Here is a 16941-nt window from a genome sequence, read left to right on the forward strand (position 1 = left end):
GGCACTGGGACCTGGCGGCTCCGGCCCAGCCAGCACTGGGACGGTGCTGGTGTTTATGTGGCAACGGGGTCCTGCCAGCGCGGGGACCTGCAGTGCTTCCCTGCCAGGGATGCTGCTGGGGGAAAAAAAAAAAACCCGGTGAGCAGCAAAGAGTTGCTTTGGACAGAACCAAGCCCCGGTTGAGGCTTCTGAGAGGCGGAGCTGCAAAGAGCAGGAGCCTGGGGGTTGTCGGTGGGGCAGAAGCCGATGCATCTCACTACTGGCACTGTTGGTCTGTTTCCCTCAGCCCACGCGTGGCCCGGCCTCCCACGCAGAGCCCCGGAGGGGCAGGGCAGCAGCAGCCGGGGCTCGGCCTCACCGACACCCCGCTGCCTGCCCCCGCGCTCCCGTCAGAGCACACACACCCATCAGTGCGGAACGCAGTTATCCTTTTATTTATAAACAAATCAACGTAAAATAAGTGCAGAGGAAAGCACTGGCTGACCCCGGCACGGGGACCTGTCTGCAGCGGGATCAGCGTCGGGTATAAACGAGGGGTGTCCCCGGGCCAATGCTGTGAGCGATGGGGCTCAGCGAGTGGCCAGAGCCCCACCTCCCTCCGCCCACACTGCTGCAGCGGCCGGGACTGCAGCACAGCCTTTGCTCTATAACAAAGAGCTTTTTTATTACTTTGGGGTTGTGGGTTTTTTTTTTTTTTTTTTTTTTTTTCTTCTTTTTTGCAACTTTTCCCCTTAGGGGTAAACCTGACCCAGTGCAAGAGACTGGAGGGTTGTTTGCCACGGGGGCCCGCTCTGCGGCTGGCCAGGGCCCTCAAGGGTGGCAGGGAAGAGGGTGCGAGCCATTGCTCTGGATGCGCAGAGGGTGAGCTGAACACGGGGGAGAAAGAAGTGCTTGCAGCCGAGCTGCCCGGCCCGGCCCTTGGGGCACTGCGGAAGGGCAGCGTGTGGGAGGGTGGGAGCCGGCTGGGGGGGGTGGGTGGGTGGGCACCCGTGGGCGCCAGCCCTCGCCTCTCGCCCCCCGCCCTTCCCCAGCTGGTCCCAGCCCCGGCGGGTGACGCTGCCCCTGCTGCCCCGGGGACACGGCGGGGCGGCCTCCGCTCCGAAACTCCTCTCACAGCTGCAGTAACACGTCTGGGACAGCAAGTTACCGCTCAAGTGCCATCAAAAATAAATACATTAGACTGTCTGAAACAAACAGGTGCCAGCGGGCAGGGCCAAGCCCTTGCAGGAGGAGCAACGCAAGGACAGGTCACCGTGCCGTGCCGGGACCCTCTGACTTGCCAGAGCCAACACCCTCTTGTACGCGCTGAGCTGGGACGGACCAAAACTCCAGAGGACTGGGAGGGCCCCTGGGAAGACGAACCTTTGCATCTCCGGCTGTTAATCTCCAAGAGTTGCAAGTTTAACGACAGGTAGAAAAATCATTTCATCGTTTTAAACAGACAACTCCTTATAAAAAAATAAAAAAAAAAAAAAAAAAAAACTCAAAAAAAAGGAGAGAAGGATCAGTCGAGTCCTACAGCATCCAGCCAGCCTCTGGTGCCGACCCAGGCCCATCCTCACCACAGGAACGTCAGACCCAGCCACGCTCCTCAGCTCACTCCACGCTCCCAGGCAGCGCTGGGTGCTGCCACACGGCCTCCCCACTCAGAAATAAATACAAAGGGCTCCATCCCCGGCCCAGCATCCGCAGCTGGAGGAAGGCTGGGAGCTGAGGGGCAGAGCTGGGGATGCGGGGGGCCCCAGGGCTGGGCAGCCGGGCTCCCGCCAGGCGTGGAAGAACAGGGCTGGGGGTGGCCGTCGCTCGGAGCTCACCCAGGCGCTGCGGGAGCCAAGCGCGGGTCGGGGGCACCGTCCCCCCAGCCGCCCCGCGAAGCACAAAGCATCCAGCCCGCTGCCCCCCCGACGGGATGGGAGCCGAGGGCAGCCCTGAGCAGGCGAGGCTGGGAGCGCCCGAGTCACAGCGCGAGGGAGATGAGCCCAGGGCGAGCGCCCAGTCCCTGCCCAGAGCTGCTGCTCCATCCCGGGGAAGCGGGACTGGGAGCCCCACGGAGAAACGCCGGCTGGGCAGCAGGGAGAGAGGCTCCGCTTCCAGCAGCACGCCCACGGCTCCAGTCCTCTGCCAAGCCCCGGGGCCAACGGCGCGCCAGCCTCTGCCCGAGTGCCGCCCGCGCCTGGCCGCGGGCGGGGGGCCGGGGGGGTCCCTGCAGCGGGGCTGGGGTGTCAGCGAGGCGTCCGTCTGCGGCGTGAGTGGGTGTGTGTGCATGCGTACCTGTTGGCAGGCGAGCGTGGGTATGGATGGCCGGGAGCGGAGCTTCCAGGATCCGCCCTGCCAAGCGTCCTCTCAGAACTTGCCTTGCTTTAGCTTGTCGATGTGGTAAGTGAGCTTCAGGGCTGGCCCCAGCTTCAGCCCCATGTACTTCATCATCATGTCACTTCGCAGCAAAAGCAGGGCTTTCCCATCGATCTCCTGCGAGGAGGGGAAACAACAGCACTCGTGACTACACCTGCGAGCCCCACCGCTGGGCCGGGCCGTGCCCAAGGTGGTGACGGCTGAAGCAGCACGGCTGGGTGTGAGAGCGCTGCTCAAGAGCGGAGCTGGGCTGGACATCGCTGCAGCATCCCAGCGCAGGCCTGTGGGGGGGGTCTGGGGAGGTTTGGGTAGCAGGGAGGGGGCTCCGGCGGTGGCCCCGGTGAGAAGCTTCTCAGAGCTCGCCCGGCTCCACGTCAGACCCAGCTCTGGCCAGGGCAGAGGCAGTTAGCGACGGTGGCTGCGCCTCTGCGAGAGCGTATTTAAAAAGGAGAACCTGAGAGGGGGGTTGGGACTTGTGAGGAGGAGTCATGAGAAGGACGAACACCCAGAGCAGTGGCAGGAAGGTGAAGGAAGGTGGGGAGGTGTGCTGGAGCAGACCTCTGTATCCCGTGGTGAGACGGCAGGGCTGCCCCCCCGTCACCCACGGAGGTCACCGGTGGAGCAGAGGCCAAGCTGCAGCCTGTGGAGGAGCCTGCACTGGGACAGGCATCTGCACTTAAAGGAGGCCGGGACTCTGAGGGGAGAAGCGGCCCCCGCTGTTGTAGTTCGGTGCTGGGAGCACTGCAACACGTGGGGGGGACCCACAGCAGAGCAAGTTGGGAATGGCTGCATCCCTGGAGAAGGTTCGTGGAGGCCTGTCTGCAGTGAGAGGGGAGCCCCGGGGAGCAGGGGAGGGATGTGCGGCGTTCCCCCCACCTCCTGAGAAGGAAGGAGTGGCGAGCTGACTGTAACCACCATCCCCTTCCCCTGGCTTTGCTGGAGGGGGTAGGGAGATGGGGAGCAGAGCTGAGCCCGGGGAGAAGGGAGGGGTGGGGGAAGTGGTTTTTTTTGGATGCGGTGGTGCTTCTCACTGTCCCACCTTGTCTGTTAAATGTTGCTTTTGTTAACGTTTGAATTGATGTTCTTTTTCTTCCCCTAACGAGTCTGTCTTTTGCCCATGACCATAATGGGTGATCCACTCCTCCATGTCCTTATCTCAATTCCAAAGTCTTTTGCTTTCCTTCCCAGTGCTGGGTGGGAAGGGGTGAGTGAATGGCTGCGTGGTGTTCAGCTGCCCCCTGGGCTCAGAGCACAACTAGCATCCCTGCATCCCGCCCTGCCTGCAGCATGGGGCTTCATCCCTGGAGCCCTGTGTGGTGATGGGAAATGTGCTGGGTGATTAACACCATGCCCAGCTGGCCAGCAAATCCTGAAGGGAGGTGGGGAGGAAGAGAAAGTGGGGGGTTTCCCTGACAGGGGAATGACGGAGGCAGTGGCGGCGCAGGGGAGTGCTCACTCGAGGGCCTTGTCATCCCACTGCAGGAGAAATCTCCTGGTAGAGGATGCGCTGGCACCGACAGCAGTCTTGCCGTGGCACATGAGCCCTGAAGTCAAGGTTGAAGAAGGAGGCAAGGGACCAAACTCTGTAAACCCAAAGAGACTGCCGCTGCGTGCAAAGCAAATTTCTGGAGTTTCTAAGCAAAGTCCCAGCAGCTGGCAGAGCAACAGTGGAGTATCATCTCCAGCATCACAGCTTTCAAAAGTATGTGGTGCTTTACAGCTGAGCCAGATGTGTCCCTCACCGAGGCCTGGGAAGGGAGAGATCGCAAAGCTCGAAGTAACTGGAGAACAGCTTTGCACTTAGCATCTGCAAATGGAAGTTTTTCAGTCCCCTGTAACACTGTTTTCCTTGACGTGGTCCAGGCTTGGCCCAGAAGTTTGCAGTGGACAGGTTTCCACGAAGAAGATTTTAATGGACTTATAAATGAAAAATAAAAATCACAACTTCAAACAACAGAAAATCATGTCCTATGTTGATGCACAGTTAGGTCTCACACTTGATAAGATCTCCAGTAATTTCCAGTAACAGGTTTGTTCTGTTTCTTCTTTCTTCAGATGACAGTGAAGTTCTTCCTCAGGACTGGCAATACAGGGGACTTTCATCCCTTAGCAGAGTTGAGCACTGTGTTGCATAATTAAAACTAAACATTTTTCAGTTACTGGTGGTTCTAAAATAGAACTAATAACAAAAAAAAAAAAAAATAGAGAGCGTTGTCTGTCTCAGCCCAGCACAAAGTAAGAAGCATCCCATCTGCTTCTTCTGCCCGGGGAAGACAGGTATTTTCTCCTACTGCTCTTCTGACTTCATGAGCACCACCAGGTATAACATGGACTTAATCAAAAGGCAGAGGGAAGATGAACTGTGTGGCAGAAATCAGGACGTGGAGCTGCCAAGATTTTTGTAGCTTTAGTTGTACAAACTCCATGCTGTATGTCTGCAGCTATTTCACACTTAAAGGCTTGCACAAGAATCAGAGCCTTCGGAGACTTCTTTTTATAGGAAACGGGAGTTTAGCAGCAATGCACTCAATGAATTCCACTTGAAACATGTTTCTTGCCAGGAGAAATTTGCTGTGAGGTGAGTATTAAGACTCCAGGATGAAGAGGGTTTTGTGTTTGCAGCGCTAGGGTTCAAATCCAGCTAAGAGCTGAGCTCTCTGTACGCACAAAGGCAGTGGTGCTTGGAGCTATAGCTGGGCTGCGATGTCCTCCCCTCAACGATTTCTGAGTAAGAGGATCCCAAGCCTGAACACAACACGAGCAGGATTTATGAGGATGTTTTTCTTAGCACAAAACTCCAGCTGGTACAATCTGCTGCTGATCTTCTGACTCTCCTAGATTTTCCTTGTGTGATGATCTGCCCCCTCCCATATAGAATATACACACGTATATACACATGTACATACATATACAGACACACTTACATGCTTTCGAAAGAGGTCAGCATGGGGTCCCAGCTGTGGATCTGATTCTCGTATGAACTGCATCACCTCCTCCACCGTCCAGGACGAAGGGTCGCGGCTGCTGAGCCGTGAGACGTCTCGAGATCCAAGGTATCTATCGGAACCTGGGGGGAATTGTGAGACAGCAGCCATTACTCCGGGTATCCCCGCAGCGTCGCTCCAGCAGTTATTCACCCTGAATCTACCACTCGGTCTCCTCTCTCAAAACAGAGGCAGAGACAATGCAAAGGGCACGTCCCAGTCGTGCCCGAGAGTCCTGCAGCACAGGCCTAGCACCAAAGCCTTATTCGTTCTTCTTAGGCCTTACTTTTTGGGGCAGCCTTCTATACTGAGCCCTTTCCCTTACTCTAAACCCCAACTTCCCCTTGATCCCCTCCAGCAGGGTTTGGCTCCCACGTTCCCACTCTTCCTCGCCCATCTACTGCTGGTTCCCACCTCTGCAGAAGACAATCCTCTTCCATTCCCACTTCTCTCCCCACACACCGTTTCTGCCCTCGCTCCCCTACTCCAAACACCTTTAGCAGGGCTGTTTTACGTTTTCATCAGCTGTGTTTTCTGACTGACTGAGCCCATATGTGAAAATCTGTTGTCTTGAAGCATCACCTGAGCTACCAAAAGTCCTGCTCCCAACGTGCCGGCATCGGCCCAGCCCACTCTTACAGCTCTCTGCCTGCACACAGATGTGGGGGAAGGCAGACAGATCAAGGCATCAGCGGCATCAGCAGCATCAGCTTTTTAGAGGCTTATATAGATGCCGTGCACCTAAAATTACAACTTTTTTTGCAAACACCCGAGTTGACACGTGCTGATTTACTGCAGCGAACAGCTCTCCAGCCCCTGTCCCTCCACACAGACAAGTGCCGGTCACACATCCGCCGGTCCCCCTGGCCACCCCCCTGCTCCCAGCCTCATCAGGCAGTTCTCGACTCCCTGGCCATTCCTGATCCATCCTCATGGACTCAGACACCCCTTTATCACTTTGACAGTCCCCTGCCCGTGCTTGCAAGTTCAGCTCCTGCCTACCCCTTCCTCTCCACTGACTCCAGGTCTACCTAATCACCACACCAAACAAGGGACCCTGCAAGCATCACCTCTCCGCATTTCCACCCACCCCTCTGCCATGTCTCTAGAGCTACCGTTAAACCTAACAGACTACCTGTTTAACAGTGTAGAGGCCAGTCTCTGGTACTTGCTGAAGTTAGAAAGGTGTAACTGGAGTTAGAAAAGCCCTTTATTGCCAAATTTACAATCGGCGGGCTGGCTTCTTAACTCTCTTACCCCCAGAGCTAAGCCTACGCAAGGCAGAGGTACTGCCCTGGGTGAGGCTAGAGGGTTGGTGCAGGTGCCTGTATCCTTGCAGGCGATAGTCTCTGGAGCTCCTGCTGTGGCTGGATGAATTGACAGAGTTCAAGGCAGAGTCCATGGGGTCCAGGCGAGGCTCCAAGGGCCCTGGGAGGCCATCTCCCAGAACAAAGGTTTCACCTGGAATGCACCAAGCTGCAGTCAGTGCACCCGAACGCCACGCAGCCCGAAGGTACCGCTTGGCGGCACAAAGCAGAACCGCGGCACAGGCAGCGCGCGGCCGCGGGAGCAGGGCCGAGCCACCCAGGCGGTGGCCTCCTCGGAAGCGCAGACATTAAAACAGGCCCTGCTAAAGCGCTGCAGCCTCGCATCCGCCTGGTCATTGCCAGTCTAACCAGTTAGCAGCGACAGTGGTCGGTACCCAGGCCGGAGCGACAACCGCGCTGTTAATGCCAGCACCAGCTCAGGGTTGCAGTCCCGTGCCCTGACGGCTTCCAGAGGCCCTTCCACGGGCGCGGGGCACCGCAGTGCTGGCTGCCCGAGGCCAACAGCCCTGAGCGGGGAGAGGAGGCTCCCCAGGGGGGACACGTGCCGCACATCACTGGCGTTAGCGCGCAGGGTGACGGGCCAGGAGGTTGGGATTGTGGGGAATATTTAGCAAGACTCACGCTGTAGCCTGGAGAGCAGCACACGTGCAGAGCAGGAGGGAGCAGCAGGCTCCTCGGAGCAGCTCAGGTGCACTGTCACAGCCCGGCAGCGCGCTCACACCGTGCTGATCCTCTGGCCCCCAAACGCAAAGTGCTGGTGACCTGCTTGCTGCTCCCCCCTCCTGACCTCCTGCTGGGCCCTTTTTCATTCCTAACCAAGTTGGTGACCAACACCCTTTGCTGGGACATGAGCAGGAGGGACAGGGCAGAGGGCTCTCCCCAGGTAGGGGTCCCAGTGCGAGTCTGGCTTCCTCACATTCTCTTCCAGAAACACATTTAATTTTCAGCTGTCAATAGCAGCATTAAGATGGAGGGGCTGAGAAAATTATCTGGGGTGCTAAATGGTATGGTGGAGCCCACAAGATCCCCCTTTGTTGTTACACCATGACAGCTTCATCCTAGGACCACGTGTTTGTAGATTTTACTACAGCACGCACAACCTAGTCTCAGTCTAAGTGGACTCGATGCTTCCTGAGTCATCCTCAAATATCTGTGTTTTTTATTATGAAATACCTGGTAAGTTCATACAGCCGAAGAAGAAAGCAGTGCCTACAACAAGGGGTATTGCCTGCACACTCTAGGCTGAGCCACCACATCTGACTGGGAGCTGAAGCTTCTCTACCAGCAGCTGTAGAGACCCTGAGAGCAGCTCCCAGTCCCAAGCTGCTGTCACTCCAGCACCACAGCAGGTGACAAGGATGAAGAAACCTGAGCAACTGCCCCAGCCAGGCCCTGGGTTTCTTCCCTGGGACTTCCCAGACCACAGGAGCAGCAGGTGAGAAGCCAGCACAGTGAGGTTGTGCTGAACTGGGATGGTGGTGAGGGTGCAGAGTCGATGTGGCAGCCCATGAGACCCAAAAACTGTTGAAAGCTTCCCAAACTTTCTTGCTAGGCTGATGCTGCCGTGCTCCACTGGAGGGAGGTGCAGCTTGCCAGAGCCCAAAGCAGTATCTGAGTGTTGCAGAGGCTGGGCCCCACCAACTGGGGCCACCTCTCTTGGAGGCACGTTATTTTCTTTGGTGTCTATGAACTGTGGAACTATTCTGTGAACTGGGATCCTCTGGTTTCAGTGCTTCTGCCATCTGTGTTTGAGCAGAGATCTCAAGAGGTGAATTCAGGTGGAGGCAGCCAGCCCATACCTCCCCTGGCTTCATCTCATAAGGTTACAAAGTGGAAGCATCCCTCTTGCCTTTTTTGGGGGGGAATTCAGTGAAGTAGATGTGAGGTTATCATCTGCGTTACTGCAACATTCCATCTCGTGGGCTACGTTACTCTGCACTTGATCCATTTCTGCCTTTCTTTGCTTCTTAGGTCTCTGGGATGCTCTCAGAAAGCAGCAGCACATGCTTGAAATCTCATGTACCAACAGTACTGGTGTGAAGACTCTCCTGGTGACTCGTGCTGTGTGCTGGCCCGCATGTCACTAGCTTCCTGCGTGGGTAGGTGTGTTTTCACCTGTTCTCTATGCATAAAAGAAGGCTTTCTGACTCATAACTATTCCTGAATAACTTTGGATGCTTTCCCAGCATCCCATTTCAGCACAAGACTGGATGCAAACCCAGCACTGAGCTGGCTGCTCCGGCCCAGGGGTGGATAGAGATTAACTGGCCCAGGCCCAGACAGGCCCACACAGTGGATGCGACTTACACCAGTGGCACCCCCAGAGGACCTTCTTCACATCAACTACATTTGGTCTCCTTGCCAACACGACCGTTTTTCTTAAAACCCAAACCACTTCCCATTAAACAACTGTGCTGATGTCTGACTCACAGGAAAGTGCAGAAGCATGAGAGGGGTCAGTGGGCACAGCCCTGTGCACTGGCTGGGATGCTTTGTAACGGGACAATGGCTGTGGGCAGGGGAACAGGTCTGTGCTGCACATCTCCATCTTCCAAGGAGGCCCAGCACCCTCTGTGAGGTGATGCACAGCTTCAACTTGCCAGGAAGCCCTGGGACACTCACCCCAGATGGGCTGGGTCAGGAAAGTGTGCGTGTCTAACTGCTCATGAAGATCCCAAAGCTCACACAGAGGGGATCTGAGGCAGCAGAAGGAAGTTCTGGGCTCAGCTAGTGAAGACTACAGCTTGGGAGGGTGGGAGACCACATGCACAAGTTCATGTCGGTGCAATGCTACGGAGACAAAACTCACCCTCAGAAAGTATTTAACAATTAACACACTGTCGTTACTCTGATGTGAATGCACTGTGATGCTTTCTACAAATATGTGATCATGTTCTCACACATGCTTATGATGATACATCTGAAGAAGAGGACGGGGCCATACAACCAGGGAGCACTACTTTGCTTTGCCCAAGAGGTAGAATTGAAGCTGCATGTTCGTCCTCAGGTTACCCATCTCTGGACTGGTGAGTGCCTGGTTGTGCTGTAAATATTGCAGCAGAGCTGGAGCCTTCCCGGTAGGGTCAATGCAAAAGAGATTAAGGATTTTCTTAAAAATGCAAACACACAGAGAACTACTCAGATGAATGATACCTCCGGAAAGGGGAGAAGGATACAAGACAAGAGGGGAATGATTACTAGCCCTGTGAATCATCTGCAGCAGAAGACAACATGCTTCTGGAAGTGGCAGAGCACTGTGTTCAGGCATATACACGAACCAGAATCCTTCTGTCCTTGATAACTAGCTTTGGAGTGAGAAGGAGGTGGTTAATTCTTAGGTAGATTTTCTTATACAAACTGCTAGTTTTAAATAAAGGCTTGCATTTAGAGCATTGTAGGAAAACATGCCACGATTAGTGGCGGAGAGGCAGGGAGCAGATAATTAAAGTTTAATTAAACAAATAGTGCTATAGATTAAAGAGTGTTGCTTTACTGCTAAAAGATGGAGTTTGGCCACAAGCATAAATCTGATTTGCACAACTACTAAACACCCACTGTTTCCAAAAAATTATAGTCTTGGAAAAGCAGGTCCCCACTGTGCTGGAACTGCAGCTTCTTAGCAAAAAGCTACATAAATGCCACTGGATACAAGACGAAAAACAATGTAAGAAGTGAGATCCCCTCCTCATCTTTCTGACTTCTTGCCAAAGGCATGATGAACAAAGACTTCCCACTGCCTTCAATTTGGCAAATTGCAGGTACTGTTGTCTATCACACTGCTGAAGCCAGAATGTGCTCTGCTGGGAGAGTTCATCACCATGAGAAGATGTACGTCCTTGCTCAAGAAATATTCAACATCTGAGTATTTCAAGCTCATATTCTTAAAATATATCCTCTGAAATGCAAATATTTCTGTTTGTACTTAAATTTCATGGTGGAAGAGGATGAACAGGCTTTTAGCTGTGGGATAAAAATGAATTTCTAGATGGAATTTGGAACTGTACCTCATCTTCCCCTGCCCTGTACACCCTCTCCTTGGACCAAGAACTGAAGAAGAACAGAACAAGTTACTGTAGGAAGTTCACACAGCAACATGATCATCACTGTCACCTGGAGGCACACTTTCTGCCCACTTGTCTCTACTTCTACAGAAGAAGCTGGAGTATTCCGGGCATCCAGATGGCATGACCCATTCAAAGGCCAAGAGATAACTGAATAGACTTTGAAGCAGCCTAAGAATCAATCTTGTAGACAACCTAACATAGGTTTCTCCTTTGAATTGCCCATGATGGAAGCCTTCTGTCTTCACTGACAATACAGAGAGTGTACAGTATTCACCACCTTAATCTTTAGAGCACACCACCGCGCTTCACGAACAGGCTGAACACTTCACGTTCTGCCTGCTGGTAGAGGAGGAGCTGACAGGCTTTGCTAATGGTCACCCAAGTGCAGCAGCTGATGTATTAGAGAATATCAAGGAGACCAGCAAGGACGTGTGTCTAGAGGTGAGAAATAGACTGGGCCTCAGGGAACAATTTTTGACTTGTCAATACACTGGAATAGATGAGAGACTCCCACAGGCCACCTTGTTCTTCACTTCAGCTATGTGACAAACCTACAGTTTTAATCACAGTAGATACTAAGGTCACTAGAAACTGTCCATCACAGGGTGCCAGTTCAGATCAGCTGTGCTTAGATATGGGGTCAGTAAATCTGAAAAGCACAGGGCACAGTGATGGATGGAGACTAAAATGACACCAGAGTGTGTGGGAGGCTGCGCACTCTCAACTCTGGGCTCAACAGCCCAAGCCCAGCAAACGGCACGAACCAGGGAAATGGGCCTTCTAAAGGCACAGACACAGAGCACAAAGCCACCGAACTGTGAGCCCAGCCAAGAGTCTCCAGCAATTTTTCAGGGACATATTACAAAGAATTGAGACTATCACCTTGGCAGATTTCACCATCAATTAATTAAAAGGCTTCCGTAAGGCTAAATCTCCAGGCTGCATTATGGACTGTTTGCAGTTCAAAACAAAAGGGAAGGTGGAAGTGTATTTATTGAAGACTCCTGCTCAGGCAGTCCTCTAGCTGCCTGGACCCCTGGAAATCTCCCACCTGCACATGCAAGGGGACCACACACCAAAGAGGACACTTCTGCAATTGCTTTTGAGAACGTGGTACAGCAGATGTGCACCAGCGTTGCCCAACGGACACTGCAGGAAGCAGCAGCACTGTGCGATGCGATTTGATCTGGTTTAGCTGGTGGAGCACAGGCCAGTGAGACCCTCCCTGCTATTTAGGATGGATTGGGAGGAACAAGATGGGATCCTGGGAAAGGGCAGCAGGTTCTTGGCCGTGCAGCTGCATGCAGCATCTGTACAATACACTGCTGCAAACCATCAGGGAAAAATTCAGGGGAAGATTGACTGAAGCAACTGGGCAGTTTTATGACTGCTAATACCACGCATAGCAATGGAAGCTAAAACACGGGTAAATAAATCCCAGATTATATGGTATTAGATGATGACTATCAGGGTTAAAAGGAATTCTCCCTGCGTTCCACGTGCATTACACAACTGCTTGGGGAACCTGTCTTGGCATAGAGCGGTTTCTTCACTTCTCTCTGAAACTCCAAGCACCGACCCATGCCAGAGACAAAGCAAAGTGGCCTTCTTAAACCCAGGGCTCAATTCGGCATGGCAAATCTAAACCTGCTGTATCCGTTACAAGTCACTCTAAACAGCCAGCTTTGGGAAGAGACGCTGTGCTCACCTTCCAAAGGGTGACGGTCATTCTTTGGTAACTTGGGGGAGAGAGGAGCACTGTATGGAGGGGAATCTTGGGAATATCGCTTTGTACCCCGGCCTGGTCCCTGCAGAGTGCCGTCTAACGAACTGCTTCTGTCTAGGAAAAGAGAACAAGCCCTATTTAGGAGCGGATACTTTCTGGGAAATTCAGTCTTGCCAGAGTCACTTGAGACTCGCATGCATTGCCAGCCTGGTAACAGCCTGTTAAAACTGCAGTCCAGCACATCCGTCAGTGCTTAACATTTTATATTTTGCTTTGCAAGTTTTATCAGAGAAAAAGGGTGGCGAGAAACCTAAGAATCTTAGCCATGTTTTGCCATATTTCACCCCAAATATCACCTCTGATTGACTTAATTCCATTTCTCCTCGTTCTACCCCTTGGCTCATCCCACATGATTCCTGCTCCTCCCCGCTCTTCACCTTTCAGACGCACATAACCCTTTGACGACTTGCAAACAACCCTTGGATGATCTGCAAACACTCTCTGCCGTGCGCAGTGCTTGATTAAACCTCAAATTTTCAATCTTCCCCCAAATGGATCCCTCAAGCGTCCCAGCTGTCGCTGCTGCTCTTCTCCAAATGTCTCCCAATGGTGGGGTTCTTCATACTGCCCGCAGCAGACGAGACATCAGGCTGGGCTGCGAGAACGTCTCTTTGCAGGCGGCTAAGGGCTGCGCACGAGCTGTCAGTGGGTGGATGAACATGGAGAATGGAAGCACCAACAGGGATGGGAACAGCAGCCGGGCAGGCGGTACAGTGGGTGGCAGACCATGGCCCATCTGGACAGGTCATGGTCAACTGAGCAGCAGTGAAGAGGTTACCCACCAGCCGCCGCCTGCCCGGGCTCCTGGCTGGCCCCTTCCAGCTGCCCCAAGCACGGCGACACGCGGGAGCCCGCAGCGTTCACGGTGTGCAGGGGCAGAGCGGGGGGAAACGCCTGTGAACAAATGCTGGGAGCTGGACAACAGCACAGAGCAGCCCCGACTGCCCGTGCAGGGCAGGAACGGGTGCTGGAGGAGTGACAGAAATACGGCGGGGAGCGACTGGGACCAGACACCAAGGGAGATGCATCACACCAAACAATGAAACAAAAGTACAGACGGGTGAGAAGCGTCAGATGGTCACAATTTAGTGAACTAAAGAGAAATACAAAGCTAGATAAAAGTATCTGTTCTATTAAAATCCCTTGGGGAAACAAAATATATGGTGCTTATACCGAGGCCCTCCTACGAGTATGACCAAAAGTCACTATAATGCTGTCAAAAAGACAAATCCTGTCCTCATGAAAAGTCACTGTAGGAAACATTCACTGCCCAGACAGACGGCGAACAAATGTTCTTACTAGCGTCTCTGGATATCTCTAAATGTAAAACTGCATGATCTTCTTCACCAAACAGTCCAGAATCACAACAAAAGGTGATGCATTTTTCAAGTTTTATCAGGTTTTGTTTTGGGTTATTTTTAAAATTGGTTGATTTAAAAAGTACCACAGACACAGAAGGTCAGGTTATAGAAGATAATCCAGGGAATCGGAAGTTAGGCCAGTCTAGATTAATAGAAGGATAAACCAAAAGTAGGTCTGTACTTAAGGACTCTGATTTTAAAGGACAAATTTTAAGAAAATAAAGAAATGGAGTAATATAAATAGCTGCACTCAGCAGTTATGATGTGGATCATTAGACAAAAAACAAAAATACCTTCAGTTCAAAAGGTGCCATAAGCGTCATGAATGTGTATTATCAGTGAGAAAATAATCTGGGAAGAAAGGATGCCAGATCTAAGTGGATAAATGGTCGCTTTGAGAAAGATGCTGAAGAAAAAGCAGATTATTTACTGGAGATGAAAAGGACCTGCTCAGCATGGAGTCGTGTATCTAAGAGAATGGTGAGTACAGGGACGAAGTGAACTTCTTAACTCATTCTGTTTTTTGCCACATTGCAAAGGAAAAGACAGGATCACGTTTTCAGCTACAGAAGTAACAAGTGCATGGGAATGGAGTGAGAGGATACTGTGCAGAAAGGTAAAGATTGACAAAAAAAAAAAAAAAAAAAGGTTGACCTCTCCTGCAAATAATGAAACAGCTTTGAGGAATATTTCACCTCATCTAACTTGGGGGGTTCTTGGGAAGGAAGAGACTCACATCTGCCCATGCCTGGGTCTGTGCTGCTGGCCACCCCAAGGCAGTCAGGATGGATGCCTCCACAGTCAGTGAGTGTCTGCTCACCCCGTTTCATATCAAGCCAAAGTCAAGGCTCCTACTTTAGGATGCTGTAACTTGAGCTGACTGCACCAGTACCTCCTCCCCGACTGCAGAATGTGCCTACACAACTAGCTCAGGTGTCGATCCCTCTGTGACATCCACCTGCATTCAGTACAACAAATCCCACCCTGCAGTTCCAGTCGCAGCCATGCTGAACACCGAGGCAAGGCTCAAAGAATAAAAGAAACGGGACAGGAAGGAAAATATACACCATTGACTAAGAAGTGGAAGTCAAATAACTGACCGTATTCAAACTGGGGATGTGAGGGTGCAGAGGAAGCCAAAAGGTAACTTAAGAAAGAAGGCGCACATGAAACCCTGGGTCTGTTGCAGCAAATTCTAATAAAACTCAGTGACGTGCTGCTCAGAGTGACTGGAAACACGGTGCTAACAATTAAAAGAGGTGGTGAAAAAATGGTTTTGGCAACACAATGCTCACATCTGACCTGAGCAGTACCACAAGGCTTGTAAGAGGTTCTGAAGGAAAGGGTAGGGAAAACACTGCAATTACACATGGAACATACTGCAGTAAGCATTTACCAGAGGAGACTAACCCAAAAGCTTCCTTATCATAGGAAAATAACTGATAGATCACCGAAAGGAAGACTGGTCAATCTCAGTTACCTGGAATTCAGCAAGGCATTTGATATGGAGAACCACCATCTGAGACAGAGAACACGAGGATTACCAGAATCCTTGTTATATGCACAAACACCTGATTTGAGGGGAAAAGCAGTCAGCAGAGCACTGAACAAGAATATGAAGTTGGAGAGCAATTGCTAATGAATTTTCTTGAGGATCATTCTTGAGCCCAGTGCAATTTAATATTTTTATTAATAACTTTGGCACAAATTTTAGAGATTCACCGATGAAATCTGCTGATGTCTTCCCACATCAGCCCAGATCTCATTTGAAATTACGCAGAAAAAATATATATAGAACAGAGTACCCGAAAGGAGGTAAATCCAGCAGCAAAACACAGATGTGTATTTGAAGCATTGTCCCATAAGCTGGGACCCTGCAGTTGACAATAACAGGTGAGAAGAACAGGTATGTGACCAGGACAGGTTGATCATCACCTGCTACAAGGATACAGCGACAAAAAGAAGCTTCCAGAGATGTTTCTTGCGAACATGGTGGTGCCAGTGCTGTGGCACCAGGTCCCCACGAGCTCTTCTCCAGAGTGCTGGGTGGCACTCTGGTCACCTCATGAAGTTTAATTCAAACCAACACCAGATGAGGAGAGTAGAGAGCCTTTTTTACCAGAGCAGCCAAAAGGCAAGCTCCCCTGAAGGATATGACTGCTCTCTAATTTCTTCCAGAAGGAGGAGAACTAAGTTAAGCTAAAATACAATGTTAAGACAAGGAGGCACAGATACCAAGTTGCCCAAGAATAAAACTGGTCTGGAAACTACACCATCGTTTCTAAAAATTCAGCAAAAACCTTGGAGCAGCATCCAGTAGAAAAGCAAAATCCCCAACTCCAGAGTTAATTAAACCAACACTGTACATTGTGGAGCCTGCAATAACAGGCTCAATGGTCCAGAAGGTCCTTCCAGTCCTCTGTTTTCAGATGGCTCCAGATTAGATCTACCTGCTCACATTTCACAGCCCAGACCTGTTCCAATTAACAGCAATCAAATTCTGTTTTCTTGCAAATCCCTGATGTGCAACTTGATCTATTTCCCCTGAATTCCATGATTACGGTTTACTTAGCAAGACAGAGTGCCAGGATGCAGCTGACCTAAGGGCTGCTGCAGGCCTTCCTTCTTCTGCCCCAAGCACAAGCCTGAATTCTCCACAGCATCCACAGCAGCGCTCCTGTAAAATGAGTTTGTTCTGGGAATTAAGACCAGCTCCCAGTCCTAACCAGTGATCATTTTCTGGAAGAACCAGCCCCATTCAGACACACGAGCACCTGTATTGTAGAGGAGACAAGGCAGGACACACAGAGCTGGAGGTCAGACCATAGCAGCCTTGACACTTGGTGTGATTTAAACTGATGCACAGCTGCATCTTCATTCTTCCATTCTACCAGCCCTAACCTCTCAAAAACACCGGTACTGTTTCTTTGTCCTCATCCGAAGCCACTGTAATGTATAGATAACAACGTTTATCATCTTCTTTCAGTTTCTTGAGAAAGGCGTTAGATGACCAGACGCTCAACAATCCTTGAGACATCAGTATGAACCACAGGACCAGGTGTTATC

At 51.6% G+C, this 16941-nt stretch overlaps 1 protein-coding gene across 5 annotated transcripts in view; it reads right to left on the reverse strand.

Moving 5' to 3' along the window:
* Positions 1-411: 411 nt before the first annotated feature.
* Positions 412-16941, reverse strand: part of SCMH1 (Scm polycomb group protein homolog 1) — a 75803-nt gene continuing 59273 nt past the window's right edge. For 3 of the 5 annotated variants that reach the window (XM_042793789.1, XM_042793785.1, XM_042793786.1), the window contains 4 exons: positions 12437-12568; positions 6594-6797; positions 5277-5419; positions 412-2469 (listed from right to left, as the gene is read on the reverse strand). In XM_042793789.1, coding sequence (XP_042649723.1) covers positions 2344-2469; positions 5277-5419; positions 6594-6797; positions 12437-12568 — 605 coding nt within the window. In that variant the 3' untranslated portion in view covers positions 412-2343. The remainder of the gene's footprint in view (positions 2470-5276; positions 5420-6593; positions 6798-12436; positions 12569-16941) is intronic. The other 2 variants (XM_042793787.1, XM_042793788.1) reach the window with 2 other exon arrangements.

Source organism: Tyto alba, unplaced genomic scaffold, assembly GCF_018691265.1.
Source record: "Tyto alba isolate M040663 unplaced genomic scaffold, T.alba_DEE_v4.0 Super-Scaffold_20, whole genome shotgun sequence".
Classification (NCBI taxonomy): Eukaryota; Metazoa; Chordata; class Aves; order Strigiformes; family Tytonidae; genus Tyto; species Tyto alba.